The sequence below is a fragment of the Plasmodium malariae genome (assembly GCF_900090045.1).
Source record: "Plasmodium malariae genome assembly, chromosome: 10".
Taxonomy (NCBI): Eukaryota; Apicomplexa; class Aconoidasida; order Haemosporida; family Plasmodiidae; genus Plasmodium; species Plasmodium malariae.
In genome coordinates, this window is record NC_041784.1 from 849928 (window position 1) to 866089 (window position 16162).

A 16162-nucleotide genomic window follows, 5' to 3' on the forward strand; every position below is an offset into this window, starting at 1 on the left:
TAATTATGTAGAAGTGATGAATGAAAAGATTACGAATAAAATTCGAAAAGGAGGCGAGCGAGAGAAGCAAAAGTGAAGTAAAGGTATAAGCGTACAGGAAATAAAAATAATGTAAATATATAGCAGGAATTCATTCTTACAAACACGTAGTGATTTCTTTTTTTTTTTTTTTTTTTTTTTTTTTATCCTCATGCAAAGATGTATTCTTTTCATTTAAATTTAGCAGAGAAGTAATGTGTTTTATGTTTTTGTATATGCCTTCCATATTATTATTGATATATGTTACAATAATAGCACAAATAAATTTAATATGCTCTTATAAATTAAAACAAAGCAAGTCGAATATTCTTTTTTTAAAAAATTATGGACAAACAGAACAAGATGGAAACATCTTCCAGGACAAGAACTTCCGAAGGATTATTCTGTTAAGAAGATGTAACAGTAACTTGAACTATGCAAATGGAATGACAAAAGAAGCTACAGGTTTATACAAATTATGTCATTTAAAACAGAATTTGAAACATACTTTTATTTCCGATGTTTCAACACAAGGGGAATTCTGTTGGAAAGCGGTAAACCAGGAAAAAAAAAAAGAAAAGAAAAAGAACGAAAAAAATGAAAAAAGAATACCATTATTTCTTTATCCTTTTAACTTCTTCCAAAAGGGAGATAACATTCTAAAGAGACGGTGTACTTACATAAGGAGTAACAAAATATTCGCACGTCAACATAGAGAATCTGTAATAAAATGTTTAGAAGACTTTAGGAAAGAACATAAGTCAGGAGGCAAAGCTATTAGCGAACATGAACATAACCAACAAAATACAAAAGATGAATATGTCGAAGTATTACACAGTTGTGAATCAATCAAGGAGAGAAATAACATAAAAATACAGGATTATGAAGGATTAAACAAATGGAAACATAGAAAGAATTATAGTTTTAAGAAGGTTATTGCAGAGGGGAACAAGCAATATTTGAATGCATCGGACCACTTGAAAGATCAAATACAGGTTCATGATGGTAATGTATATACGCCCATACCGAACATATCGAAAATGCTGGATATGTCGCAAACACCGCGCACAGGAAGTAGCAGTGAGGGAAGCAACAAGAAAAAAAAAAGTGAAGAGGATCCCACCCTTGATGGAAGTGGCATAAGAGGGGATAGGGGTAATATCAATTATAAGGACAGCTTCTCTAGTGGCAATATCAATAACATGCATAATGATGACAACGTAAAAGACAAATATTCTGGTACAAATACAACTAATAGAAGCAAATACACAGCAAGGAAAATTCCTTCAAACTTTGATGGATATGGTAATGGTAGTTCTTTAAACGAAAAAAATATTGGGAAAACGTTTGAAGGACGTGTACATTCCGTTAGTAGAAATGTTATATGTGTTCAGATAGCAAATATTAATGCATATGGTTTATTATTTATCAACAAAGCAAATCTAGGTAATGACGTAGATGATATGAATAGCTATTTTAAGCTAAACCAAAAAGTCTTTGTTAAAATTTTAGGTATAAATTTTAAAAAATATATGTATTATCTAGCCAATGTAATAAAATTTAATGAAGATATTAAGTTGGCAAAATGGGACTGCTCCAAGGGAATGATTACAAAAATATGTGAAGCATACTGTTTTGTTAAGGTTCTTAAAAATGGAAGTACAGGTTACTTGCACAAGTCAAAGTTATTCTTACAAAGAAAAGATAGTAAAGGCGATTATGGAAACATTAGTTTGGAATGCACTTCTAACAATGTGGAGTTGAGAAAAAACTGTGCACATAATGAGTGGGAAGAGCGACATATAGCTCCTTTTATAGACTTCACAAAGATATTCAAAATATGGGACATAATAGATGTACAGATTTTAGGAGAATCAGATGGTGCTTATAAATCTAATTATGTTTTATCGATTCCTGTAGAATCAAATACATTTGAAAAGGTAGTGAATTATATAAAAACATTAGACAAGGACAAACCGAAGGTTACTAGTTCCTTTGGTACAAGTAGTATAGATGGTAGTGACATATATACGGTAGATGAGTATACAAATAGCCAGAGCTTATTTAGTTCTAATCGAAATCCCATTTATGGCGATAGTAAAGAAAAGAACAATGCTAACATTAACGGTGTTAGTAGGCACATCGCAGATAGGTACATTACTAACCATACTAATATTAGGGTAAGTTACAAAAAAGAGAATAAGAGGGCAAATAACAGCCAGTACAATTACCCAAAAAAAAGCAAAGAATCGTCCTCTTATTGTAATAATGTATTAAACAAAATTACAAAACCGTGTGATCTTACCGAAAATATAAAACTCTCCATGTTTTCCAAAATTACGAAAATTTCAACATCTTCACTCAAGCGATTTTTTATAATAAATGAAAGCAGAGAACTCAATCCCAGTTATGTACTAAATTATGAACAAATAAAAAAAGCTTGTGAACATTTTAATATTAATTATAATATAATTCCTCAGACGACTTCTACTGAACTAAGTGTTCGTAATTGTTCTAACATAAACACGGATGAGGTTAACGCAACGTGTGTTGATAAGCTGGAGCAAGAAGTGAATCACAAAGTACTCATTTCCCAAGGGGAAGTGGACAGGAATATTCATAAGCAAGGTAAAGAAACCAATGACGGAGAGGTGGAAGTCGTGAGGGAGCGAAATACACCCTTTGTTGAGGAACAGATACATGAAAATGGCACGGGTGAGGTAGAAGCTTCACTTGTAGGAGAAGCAGCAACGAAGGCAAAAAAAAAAAAAAAAGGAAAAACAGCGAACCTCCTACCGGTCAGCGGGGGTAATTGGAAGGCAGAGATGGAGAAGCAGAATTTGGAAGGAACAAAACGAAATATAGTAATTACATTTATTGGACACATTAACCATGGGAAAACGTCTTTATTTGATTACATATGTAAAACAAATGAAAGAAACAAAGAATTTGGTTTAATAACGCAGAACATAAGAGCATTTAAAGCTAAGGTAAAAGAAGGGTACAGCTTTACTCTTATTGATACTCCAGGTCATGAAGCATTTATGTCTATTCGAAGTAGAGGTGTTAAGGTATCAGATTTAAGCGTTTTAGTTATATCAGGTGAAGAGGGTATACAAGAACAAACGGTTGAGTGCATAAAATTAATAAAAGAATATAATATAAAAATTATTATTGCAATTACAAAAGTGGACTTAGCAAATGCATCAGTGGAAAGAATTGTGAACGATTTGATGTATTACGATATATATACAGAACTGAATGGAGGAGAAATTCAACTAATTCAATGTTCCATATATAATGACGAATCTATAAATAAATTATTGGATTCTATTTATTTAGAATCTGAATTTATGGACTTAGATGTGAACAATAAGGAACAAACAGAGGGAATCATTTTAGATTCATATATGGATAAAAATGGTATAGTGTCTATTAACTTATTACAAAAAGGCATATTGAAAATAAATGATTACTTTTATACTGGGTCCTCATATGGTAAGGTTAAAATATTAAAAGATCATTTAAATAAAAATATTAAATATGCATATCCCTCTGATCCAATTAAGGTAATGGGGTATAAGAAAAATTCTATTCCAGTAGCAGGGGACAAGTTCTATGTAGTAAAAAATGAATCCATAGCTCAATCCATTGCAGAGCATAATAAAAACGAAATATTAACCTCATATATGTACAATTCGAATGATGAAACAACGGACGTCTTTGACAAGTACAAAAAATTTATTATTTCGAACGAAAATGAACAGGAAAAAAATGCCAACACGTTTGTAGATGGTGATGATGAGGAGGAGGACGACGACGATGATGAGGTGGACGATGAAGAACCGAACACTACATCGAGCAAGAGAGATTCTACAAATCGTGAAGGAGGAAGGAGAACCAAAAATGTAGACAGGCCTTCGGACATACATGGGGTAAACGACACAAATGAGGACAAGGAAATCTCATCGACGGAAAGGAGTACCATGAACAAACAGACGAGGGGAATAACTCCATCGTTGTCTAACTCAGCGGATGGTCCACATTCTGATTGTACGAACGAAACAGAGGATAATTCAGACAATATAGATGAAAAAGGTTTGAAGACAATTTACGTAAAATATTTTATTAAATGTGATAAACAAGGAACTATTGATGTTTTAAAAAATTCTCTTACCAAATTAGAAAGAGAAGATACCATTTTTAAGGTAAAGAATAAAGTTATATATGCAAATATTGGAGATATTACATCAAGCGATATTGTGTATGCTTTAAGTTTTAATGCTGTTATCATAGGCTTTAATGTAAAACTTGAAAAAAATTTTAAAAAAAATTCCAAAAATGCAAAAAATTCGAATTACCGCATTATTTTTTCAAACGTTCTTTACGAATTAGTTGAAAAAGTAAAAGAAGAAATGGGAAACAAATTAAGTACAAAGCCGAGTGGACAATTTAAAGGACGAGCTAAAATTTTAAAAGTTTTTAATATATCAAAATTAGGTAAAGTGGCTGGTTGTATTGTCACATGTGGTACTATTAGCAATAACAGTAATGTGAGAATACTCAGAGGTGACAAGGTTATATATGTTGGTAAAATCGTTTCTCTTAAAATTGTTAAAGAGGAAAAAACTCAAGTTACAGAAGGGGAGGAATGCGGAATGGGCTTTAACAACTTTGTGGACTTTGATCCTTACGATGTGATTGAATCCTACGAAGAGTAAAACTTGTCCTCGAGGGACTAGTGCACTACGGATGATGCAGCATATTAATTCGATTTCACGGGCATACGTGGGTTATGTATGTGTATTTTCCTGTTTAAGTGTCTGCATGTTTTCGCGTATATGCTGATGGATGTTAATGCTGAGGGTTTTATTACCTTCTCCAAGCAGTCTTCTTAACCTTTAAAGGGATTACTCAAAAATAATTTTTTTTTTTTTTTCTTGTATTCAAAGAATTATCTCTCTTTTCAAATGTTTTTATTTGTAATATTTTTAATTATTTATAACCTACTGGTATATTCCGCCAAGCTTTGTTCTATTATTCGTTTTAAACTACGAACTATTCTCCCTTTTTTTAAATCTTATATTTATATATGCGAATTTGCACACATAAATTATGTAAACTTTCTATATTTGTTAACTCTTTTCATTAAATTAAAACTGTTGTTTTATATATAGAGCTTACATTTTTACATTTCTTCTTTTTTTTAAAAAAAAAAAAAAAACAAACAAACAAAAGTATAATTTATTTTATAAAAATTAAAAAAAATTGATGTGTAATTGCTTTATAATGGAGCAGAACACAAAATTATGCTACATTTTTTTTTTTTTTTTTTTTTTTTTTGTCTCACCGACAAACTAGCTAAAAACAGTTGCTCTCATTCATACAAGCGGGCAAAAAGAAAAAAAAAAAAAAAAAAAGAAGAATCAAAAAAACAAACAAAAACAGAATTAATATAGACGAATAAACTTAACAATCAAAATACGCTAAATGCATAAAATATATAAAAGTAAGCACGTGGGTAATACGTATGCATGTAACGGGTTCCCGCTTTCCTGCAAAACATTTAGCAGTATGAATTTATCATACATCCATAGGACGCGATACGTTTGAGTGGCTCTACAAAATGGACGTTATGCTGGAGAACATTGTTTCCAAGCTATCGCTATCGTCTTTAAAAATTTGTAACGTGGACTTATCAAGAACGAAAATATATGTGGTGAGCACTAAGCAAATGCAAGCGCATAGTAGCCTATAAAAAGAAGAGCGCCATTGAGGCGGTAAACGTACAGATACGTGTATGTAAGTGCGTGTCTACGAGGTATGCATGTACGTAGGTATGCGTGTACTTAGGTATGCATGTACGTAGGTATGCATGTATGTATGTATGCATGTACGTATGTATGCTTATACGTGTGTGTCATCTATGTTTATGCACATGCGGTCATGTATGCTATACGCTGTCGTGTGCGCATTTCTGCTCATTTTTTGTGCCATCGAACGTACCAGTATAAGCCTAAGCCTAGGGAAATATACGACTTAAAGGCTAAATAGGGCGCTATTATAGTAACAGCGTAAAAAATAGAAGTGTTTAAACCAATGACTGAACCAAGCTCAGATTCCTCTACTCTCTTTGTCATTTGGCTAGTCCCACATATATATAGCAAGGCCCCCCCACAAAGAGGTATAGACATAAAGATTAAAACCAAGGACTCATTAGCACCACATAAGGATAATAATAGAAATCCAGCTAAAGTCAAAGGTATAGAGAACTTACAACATATCATATCACCTAATAATGAACTCAAGTAAGGAGCAAATATTCCTTCTGCTAATATGGTTAAAATGCCTGCATAGGTCATCAAATAAGATGTATGAGATGGTGTCAATTTGAACATATCAACAACAACAGGGGCAAAAGCAAATTTTGTCATCAATATAGGTAATAATCCAAATAGTATTAATAAACAAATGCCGTATGTTTTTTTAAATAAATTCAATACTCTCTTGTATTCATTATGAATACTTGTAAAAATTTCCTTAATTTTTATCTTTTCTAAATTAGCATTTTTCAATAATTTAGGGTCCTCTTCTAATGTTTTAGCTATATATAATGCTAATAGCTGTGATAAAAAAGCAATAAGTAAATTTCCTCTCGACCCAAAAAAATTTACCATAATTCCAGCTAGGAAGCTACCTAATATTATACCCGTTCCATAACTTAAATTTAGATATCCAATCGCAGCCGTTCTTTTATCACTATCCGTTTTTAGACACACTAACAAGGATGAAGCTTGAAAGGTTTGCATGAAAAACGACGGGATAAAACTTATGTAGTAGGCCCATGTCGATTCGCACACCGTTAACTGCACACGTGCATACATTTGAAGATATATATGTATGTATATATGTATGCATGTGTTTATGGATATATATACATATATATACATATATATATATATATATATATATATGCTTCCATACATATGTACATATGAACATAGGAATATGTGCATAAGTCCACATGCGTGTAGTGCTAACATTTACATGTTTAAAAAAAGAAAAAAAGAAAAATTTTCACACACAAAAGCACAAAATAAAAAGAGCTATATTATTTTTTTTTTGTTTCATTTTGTCCTATTCTGTTTCATTTTGTCCTATTCTGTTTCATTTTGTCCTATTCTGTTTCATTTTGTCCTATTCTGTTTCATTTTGCCCTATTCTGTTTCATTTTGCCCTATTCTGTTTCATTTTGCCCTATTCTGTTTCATTTTGCCCTATTCTGTTTCATTTTGTTCTATTTTGTTTCATTTTATTCTATTTTGTTTCATTTTATTCTATTTTTTTTTATTGTTTTTTTATTTAATTTCTTGTTTTCTGCATCAGTCCTTACCAGTAGGTACATTACGCTAGAGGAACTTAACGATAAGTAAAAGGACTTCTTTACTCCCCATCTATTTGACAAAAATGAGTAAATAATTACAAGTACAAAAAAAAAAAAAAAAAAAAAAAAATATATAACTTATGAAATAAAATAAAAAAAAGAAACATAAAATAAAAATCGCTTTGATGTATAATACTGCAGATCTATAACGACTGACACTTTCACTATTTTTATTTTTTTCATTTCACATGTCTGCTAATCTCCCAAAAAATATGGATCCCACAAATTGTAGGAGTGAAAAAAAGGTCAGTAAATATCCGTTATGTTCAATGCCTGTATGGGTGCTTATTAGCTAGAAAAAAAAAAAAAAAAAAAAAAAAAAAAAGGTAGCCATGAGAATTAATTACATGTGTACATATGCAACTCGCCTATCAGCTGAATCGTTAACTCATTCGTTAATTCGTTATCTCATCATTCATTCGTCAATAATTTATCATTAACCACTTCATTCGTTAATGTTTTTCTTTAAAAAAAAAGACCAATACAAGGTTATGTACACAGATCTCTTTACCATATAAGGCAACATTGCAATTTGTATGGTATAACCAATTCCATATAGGGAATTTATCAAATGTGCTTTACCTGCAAAATGATAAAACGTTTATTACGATAAAATGGATACGTCTGTGCGTTCTGTTGCATTGTGTTGTGTGATCCTGTGTAGTCCTATCTTGACTTACTTTTTTTTTTTTTTTTTTTTTTTTTTATCGCATTAATTCATTTTAATTTCCTTTTATATGGCGGAACGAAGTAATTTTTCTTGAACGTTAAGCAAAATAAACATACGTATATATGTACATACGAACATGTGAACATACGTACATACGAATATATGAACATACGTACATACGTACATGTGAACATACGTACATACGAATATATGAACATACGTACATACGAACATATGAACATACGTACATACGAACATATGAACATGTTAACTTACGAACATAGAAACATATTTATGCATGTACATAGCCCCCAGAGGAACAAAATATAAAATAAATGGGTTCCCCATTTGAAGGATATACACGAAAAATTGCAAACAAAAATATGGACTTGCTGTTTACAGCTTTTTTGGTATTCCTGCCCTGTTCATTTAATTTAATAAATGCGTTTTTGTTTTCAAATAATTTATTTAATGTTATGATATTACCAATTGAAGAAACAAAAAATTTCCTTGTTTCGGGAAGAACCTCCGATGGGTCATCCGCAAGGTTTTTGCTCTTATCTAGTAGAGTAGACGTAACATCCATTTTTTCAAATTTTTTTTAAATTGCTATTACTAGTGTTATTGTTCGCGTTACTGCTAGCGTTATTGTTGCTGTTCTTTTTTTTTTTTTTTTTTTTTTTTTCTGGTATGAACTAACAAGACCAAACGAAAAGAGAAAACATAGAATTAAAAATTTGGACAAAAAAAAAAATTATTTATTAGTAGATAAACAATTCAAAGGGGGAAAAAAGGACAAAGCATGTTTTATTCAGCATAAAAATTAATAATAGGAAAATATAACATAATTGCAGTGTAAAAAAAAGCATGCGATATGTGTCGACGTTCGAATATTTTTTTGTAGCATCAAATGTACACATGTACACATGCACATGTATATTTGTACATATATAAATATATAAATATATAAATATATAAATATATATATATATATACATTTATATTTATGTGCACCTATATACGTAAAAGAAAGTGTACATACTCTACGAAGTTACATATCATTTCAAAGGTTCAGTTCAGCTTCATTTTGTTCTTTTTCATCTTAGAGAATAATTTATAAACGATACAGTACCATGTATTGCATATTTTTTCCGCATTTTTTCCGCATTTTTTCATCATTTTTCCTACTTTTACATTTTTGTAGATATGAGCAAATGATGACATAATGTCTAAAAATCTTTGTGGACATTTTTACCCTTTCATTTTTTCTGTTCTATATCACGCCCATTTTTTTTTTGTGGGGAGGGAAAGTAAAGAAAGATAAAAAAAAAAATTAAAAAAATAATAAAAATAAAAAAAATAATAAAAATAATAAAAATAATAAAATTAATAAAAATAAAAAAAATAATAAAAATAATAAAAATAATAAAAATAATAAAAATAATAAAAATAATAAAAATAAATAATATAAAAAACAAAAATTAAAAATAACAAATGGAAAAAGTTAAGAATTTCATTTTGCGAAATGTGTTATGTTCTTACTAAAATTTTGTTCCTTAGCTTTTCCGTTCTGCGGTAAATACGGAACAGGAGCATGTTCGTAAGTGCATGGATATATCAATGCATGAAATAATGCATACGCTAATAGTTACTAACGTTAAAGTAACCATTTCGCTTTAATTATTTTTTACCCTTCCCTTCGATTTTGCTTCTACATGATTTGAATTAATTTCTGAACACGTGAGCCTTGTATACAAGCTGAATAGTGCTTTTTAGAGATGATGGAAAAAAGGAAAAAAAAAAAAAGAAAAAAAATTCCCATTTGCATATTTACAAACACAAATGTAAGCTTATACGTCACATTAAGACCATGCTTGCAAATCCAATTTTTTCAAAAAGAAAAAAAAAAAAAAAAAAAATTGTAATACCATTTTGATATGATAAGCCCAGTTTTTTGAAATTATTCATCGAGTTACTATTTCACCTATGCGCATAATATTGTTCATACTAGGTAAGTATAAATATATATGCATATATATATATATATGATGGGTATATATTTCTAATAATCCTTTTTTGTTTGCCATTTTTTCCATAAATATTATTATGCATAATAAAATATATAACTTCTCTTTGTTCGCGTAATTTTCGCAAGAACACATTACGTATGGCAACTTAGGAACCAGCTTGAATTTGTATTTCTTTATCTTCCATTTGCGGACCCCTTGCTTGACCTTTGTTCAGTTGCAGCATATATTTTTTTTTTAGCTGTTACTTACCCTTTGCCTAGTTACTGCTTAACTTTTGCTCAGCTACCACTTACCCTGTGCTCGGTTTCCGCTCACTTTTATCGATTTTTTTACTACTTGAAAAAATGTCAACCACCAATCCAACTAGCGAAACTACTGAATGGGATGACTTGCAGAGGAAATTTGGAAATCTGCCTCCATTGGAAAAAGAAATAAAAGAGGAAGAGATATATTTAAAAAATATTGATAAGCTGGAAAATGTAAACCCTTTAGAAAAGAAGAATTTAAACGAGTTAACATTAATAGAAGAAAATTGTATAGATGAAGAGTATTTAAAAATTATTGAAAAATACAAAACTGATCGTATAAATGAGATTAATAGAAATAGAGCTTTTGAAATTTATGGAGAGCTGTATGATATATCGAAGGATAATTTTCTTCGAGAAATTAATGAAGCTAGTAAGAGAAATCCATTGAATGAGTATATGGAAAAAACGGTAGAAGAAAGTACAAAAGGAGATGAAGATGAAGAAGAATATGTTGAATATGATGAAGGAGATAAGTACCAACGAAAAGATGAAGAAGCAATTTTAAAAAAAAAAAAAAGTGTAAAAGGTACTCACGTTGTTTTACATTTATATTCAGACAATGTTATATCATGCACAATTTTAAATAATATTTTAAAACAAATGGCTAATAAACATAAATATATAAAATTTACAAAAGGTGTATATAACAAAATTATAGAAAATTATCCAGAGTCAAAACTACCTACCATTTTAATTTATTATAACGGTTCTTGTATACATCAAATATGTAACATGGTAAATTATATAAAAGGAGGTACAAACAAATTGAATATTAAATCTGTTGAAAAATTTTTAAGTAAATATGATATTTTAAAGCATAACAATTATATGCACTCTGAGGGGAGAAGGAATAATGAGAACTCACCTGTGAACTCAGACGCGAACTCAAACACGAACTCATATGCATCCTCAGATGATGATAATGATAATAATAATAATAATGAGAGTTATAAAAAAAAAAAAATTAGAAGCACAAAAAAGCATTACACATCATTTAACATGTTTAGAAGTAAATATAAGACGAGCGAAGACGAGGAAGGAGACTTCTCCTCTCACGAAAAGAACGTCAAATCCATTGGTTACTCCTCGTCCCTCTTAGATAACAAAATTAAGCGAAGCAATTTTTAGAAAGAAAAAAATATTTAGCTGTTGGGAGAAAAGGTAAATAGAATGACGTAGTATGGATTATTACTTCTTCACTTTAAAAAAAAAAAAAAAAAAAAAAAAAAATGGGCATTTTTACAAATGAACTTTTCATGACTGTAAAAATGGAGTAGCAGCGCTGTGTTCGTATAAGGGGGAGGCACTTAAACCCATACACAAACGAGCTTATCCATGAGCTTACACATTAATACACATATGTATGTACGCACTTCCGATTTGCTAACCCAGCAAGACTTTAATAGCCGAGCAAATTATACCACTACACAGAAACACCGCTATTCTAAGGAGTAACATCTAATAAATTCTTTTTTTTTTTTTTTTTTTTTTTTTTTTTTCAAAACAAACAATAAAAAAAAGAGACTGTTAAAAATAATGAAGCACAACGAAAAATACATACGTGTGTATATACATATGTACATATATCTGGAGATTAAAAGTATACTTATTAACACGCGCTTGTTCTCCATTCAGACAACTGTAATAGATAGTAGCCTAGTCTAATTGGAAAGAATCGATGCGTTGATGGTGCTTCGAAGAGCAGGGGGAAACAATACCTTGCTTAAACATAGCCCCTGAGAAGGAGCACATAATTTTACTTTGAGTGGTATAGACGAATATAACGCATCTTTGACATCCTGAATTTTTAAAAGCCCAACACCAATTTGAACAAGAGTACCTATTATTATTCTAACCATATGATATAAGAACCTATCTCCTTGAATAACAAATTGATATAAATTATTTCGTATTTTGTATACATCCAAAAAGTGTATATTACAATAGGTATTAATTTTTCTTAATTTCTCAGTTCCCTTTAAAGTACTTCGAAAACATTCAAAATTATGATAACCCACAAACAATTTGGAGCATTTTTTAATTTTATCTATATCGCATGAAATATGCAACCTTGTTTCTTCTACGTTATTCATTATATTCAGACTGTGCGTTATGTTGGCATATCTACTTTTTAAATTTTCATTAAACAGGTCGATTACTTGGTTGTCCATTTGATTATCCACTTGGTTGCCCATTTGATTATCCACTTGGTTGTCCATTTGATTATCCACTTGGTTGTCCATTTGATTATCCACTTGGTCATCCATTTGGTTATCCACTTGGTCATCCATTTGGTTATCCACTTGGTCATCCATTTGTTTCTTCTCCGTTACAGTGGGGCATTCATTCATGTTGACAGAACTTGACATATTATCTACGCAATTTTGTTTGTTTGGCAATATGGAGTCTAATCCATCCTCTGCCTGGTTTTCAATCTTTAATCTTTCAAGTGAATCAATGCAGTTGCCTCTGTTTGCCTTTACCTCTTGACACTCACATGAATCAACATTTTCATCAAAAAGGAAATTTAAATTTGGTTCAATACTACATTTAGAGCTTGACTTGCCTTGCGCACCACACCCCCCATTGCTGCTACTGCCTCCAGTACCACTAGTACCGCTAATGCCGGCACAGTTCGTATTCTTCTTCAGTAGAAAGGAAAACCGAGGATCATCGTACAACTGCCAGGCATAGTTTCTTTCGAATGGCTGACTAGGTACTCTAACATCTAAATTGTAAACATAAATTTTGCCAAAATTATGATATCTCACATTAAAATTAGCACATGGGGAATTAAGTACTCCTAAAACTTTAATATCTTTATTTAATATACTGTTTAATGCTCTTTTTATTTGTATCATATTTCCATTGCAAGGTGGTTTCCTTTCGTAAGATATATACTGACATATGTATTCTTTTGCATGCACTCCTTTATCTGTTCTACTTACTCCTATAAAATCGAATGGTTTTAAAGAGTTCGGTTCAGTATCTAAATGAGGTATAATAGTTTCATAGTACCCATGTATTTTTAAAATACTATTCAATAACGTGTTCTGTACTGTCCTAAATTTATATTCATCCTTTTTTTTAATTCTGTTTACACTTTTATAATTCTTCACTGCATTTAAATATACTTGACTACCATTTTCTACTCCTGTCCAACCGCTATAATTTGTACCATCGAAATCAACAACTATGAGAATGTTCGTTAATTTTTCCCTATTTGGTGAGCATGTTTGTATATGCGTTTCGGTGTTAGCGTCAACATTAGCATTAGCGCCTACATTAGTGTCAATATTTACATCCGCACTATTACTCATTATCATGCTACTCTTATTTTCCCTTTTTACCTTACTCAACTTTTTTATTCCAAAATGTACTACCACAGACTGACGGTCCACATACATTAATGTTTCTCTTCTAATTCTGTTGTATATCCTCTTACTATGTATCTTTACTTTTAAGATGATGCATAATACATATAGTAACAGACGAAAAAGAATCATATTAATTTTTAAAACATATCCTCCTTTTTATTACATTTTACGCAGTCAAAAAATGAAAGCATATTGAAATGATCATTTTTAACGCATGTATGGATGAAGATGTCCTGAGTGGGCAGACAAGCCAATGGAACATATACACATATGTTAGACGTATGTCTACCCACGAGCGTGTATTAGAAATATGTAATAAGTAGATTTACATATACATACTTATGTATACATATGTGCATCATCCGATACAGGCATGTATTTATGCAAAATATTCAATGCCTATTCGCTAGTCAGCTGATCAATCATTTCGGTGTACATAACTCTACTTAAAAGCCTATCGAATAATGTTCATCCAAGTTACAACTGCATCATCTGATGTCGTCATATCAAGCTAAAGTATACCTTGTTATAACATCTAACATATAACATATAACATCTAACATATAACATCTAACATATAACATATAACATCTAACATATAACATCTAACATATAACATATAACATCTAACATATAACATATAACATATAACATCTAACATATAACATATAACATATAACATCTAACATATAACATCTAACATATAACATATAACATCTAACATATAACATATAACATCTAACATATAACATATAACATATCATGCCGTATTATTTTGTATATTCAACGGACATATAAAATAATGGGCATTTGAGTTCGGGCAAATATTTATCTTAGCAACAGATTTTTATTTTAATAAGCAAAATACAAACTTCAAAAAAATATACCCTATAGGCATAAACGTGGTATTAATCGTCTACCTTTTTTTAAATACATACGTACGTAAATACAGAAATATGTATATATATATATATATATATATATATATAGGTATATATATATAGGTATATATACGTATATAATATATCATACATATTTTTATATGCGGGCCACCATCGAATTAGATGAGTTGTATAAATAAAGCGATGCAAAATAGAACAGCAAAAAAAGAAATAAAGAGGGGTAACAAGTTAATATATTTCATAATAACAATTTTTTAAAAGTATTATTCACCTGGAGCTATTTGGCGTTATAACGAATGAAATAATTACATGAAAAAAAAAAAAAAAATTAAAAGCTCTTTTCTTCGTAATTCGAATGAGCCTTTTTCTCTTTTCATAATTACCACGCTTTTAAAATTTTAAAATTTTTTGAAAAGATGTAAAATGGTGGGGTACATGCATGCATACACAGCTACACCTATATACATACAAATAAACCGTGTAATTCTATACCTATATACACGGTATAATTATGTACTCCTACATATACACGCTATAGTTACATATATACCCTTATCCCTATAACATGCGTGCACATATTTTTTTTCCCTATCTAAAAAATTGTTATGTAAAAGGAGAACTTTACAAGGATAATCCCAATGGCAAAGGATATTATAAATAATAAAAAAAAAAAAAAAAAAAGCTTTTATTTACGAAATTTTTTTTTTTTTCTTTTTTGTTCTACTATTTTGAAAATTGAAACGAATTTGTAAATTTGCCTTAAAGTAGTTATCCAAAAATTAATTATGCCTTCCGTACATATACATACATATATATATATATAATATATATATATATATATATATATATATATATATATATATATATATATATATATATGTATGTAAAATGTAACCTACGTATACATATATTTACGTACATATTATAAGAATGTTCGTAGGTAACGGCGTAGTATTATATATTTCTATTATAATATTAGTGAATATATACTGTTAGCATTTGTGAAACAGTTCCAAGTGACGAAAGAGGTTTTTTCGTGTGAACATAATAATGCATAGAGAGTTACCCTTATCGAAGAATTTCATTAAGATATTGTAATGATATATTATAAATTACTCCTATATAAAAAAGAAAAAAAAATTATTTTTATTTTTTTTTTTTATTTTATTTCATTATGGTCTTTTAACTTTTCCCAGTTGAAACAATACAAAAAAAAAAAAAAAAATAAAAATAAAAAAATACCACACTGTGAAGAAGGTACGAAATACCCCCATATTACAGATATAAATATACATATAATATATACGTATAATCTACATTTCTTTGTTATTTATGTGTTCTCTGGAGCCTCAATGGAATAATATATACATGCATATATATATACATATACGTATATATTTGTATACATAACAA

At 29.8% G+C, this 16162-nt stretch overlaps 4 protein-coding genes across 4 annotated transcripts; 2 read left to right on the top strand and 2 right to left on the bottom strand.

Moving 5' to 3' along the window:
• Positions 1 to 242: 242 nt before the first annotated feature.
• On the top strand, positions 243 to 4739 carry MB2 (sporozoite surface antigen MB2, putative; the record flags this gene model as incomplete). The annotated part of the gene is made up of 1 exon (XM_029005471.1): positions 243 to 4739. The coding sequence occupies one exon, from the start codon at positions 243 to 245 to the stop codon at positions 4737 to 4739; it is 4497 nt and encodes a 1498-aa protein (XP_028862056.1).
• An 898-nt stretch (positions 4740 to 5637) lies between these two features.
• Positions 5638 to 8718, bottom strand: PmUG01_10028200 (transporter, putative; the record flags this gene model as incomplete). Its single annotated transcript, XM_029005472.1, has 6 exons — positions 5638 to 5770; positions 6025 to 6884; positions 7412 to 7472; positions 7651 to 7754; positions 7974 to 8044; positions 8619 to 8718. 6 exons carry the CDS (start codon positions 8716 to 8718, stop codon positions 5638 to 5640), a joined length of 1329 nt encoding a protein of 442 aa, XP_028862057.1.
• Positions 8719 to 10506: 1788 nt separating this feature from the next.
• On the top strand, positions 10507 to 11598 carry PhLP3 (phosducin-like protein, putative; the record flags this gene model as incomplete). The annotated part of the gene is made up of 1 exon (XM_029005473.1): positions 10507 to 11598. One exon carries the CDS (start codon positions 10507 to 10509, stop codon positions 11596 to 11598), a length of 1092 nt encoding a protein of 363 aa, XP_028862058.1.
• A 533-nt stretch (positions 11599 to 12131) lies between these two features.
• PmUG01_10028400 (tRNA pseudouridine synthase, putative) lies at positions 12132 to 13976 on the bottom strand (the record flags this gene model as incomplete). The annotated part of the gene is made up of 1 exon (XM_029005474.1): positions 12132 to 13976. One exon carries the CDS (start codon positions 13974 to 13976, stop codon positions 12132 to 12134), a length of 1845 nt encoding a protein of 614 aa, XP_028862059.1.
• Positions 13977 to 16162: the final 2186 nt, after the last annotated feature.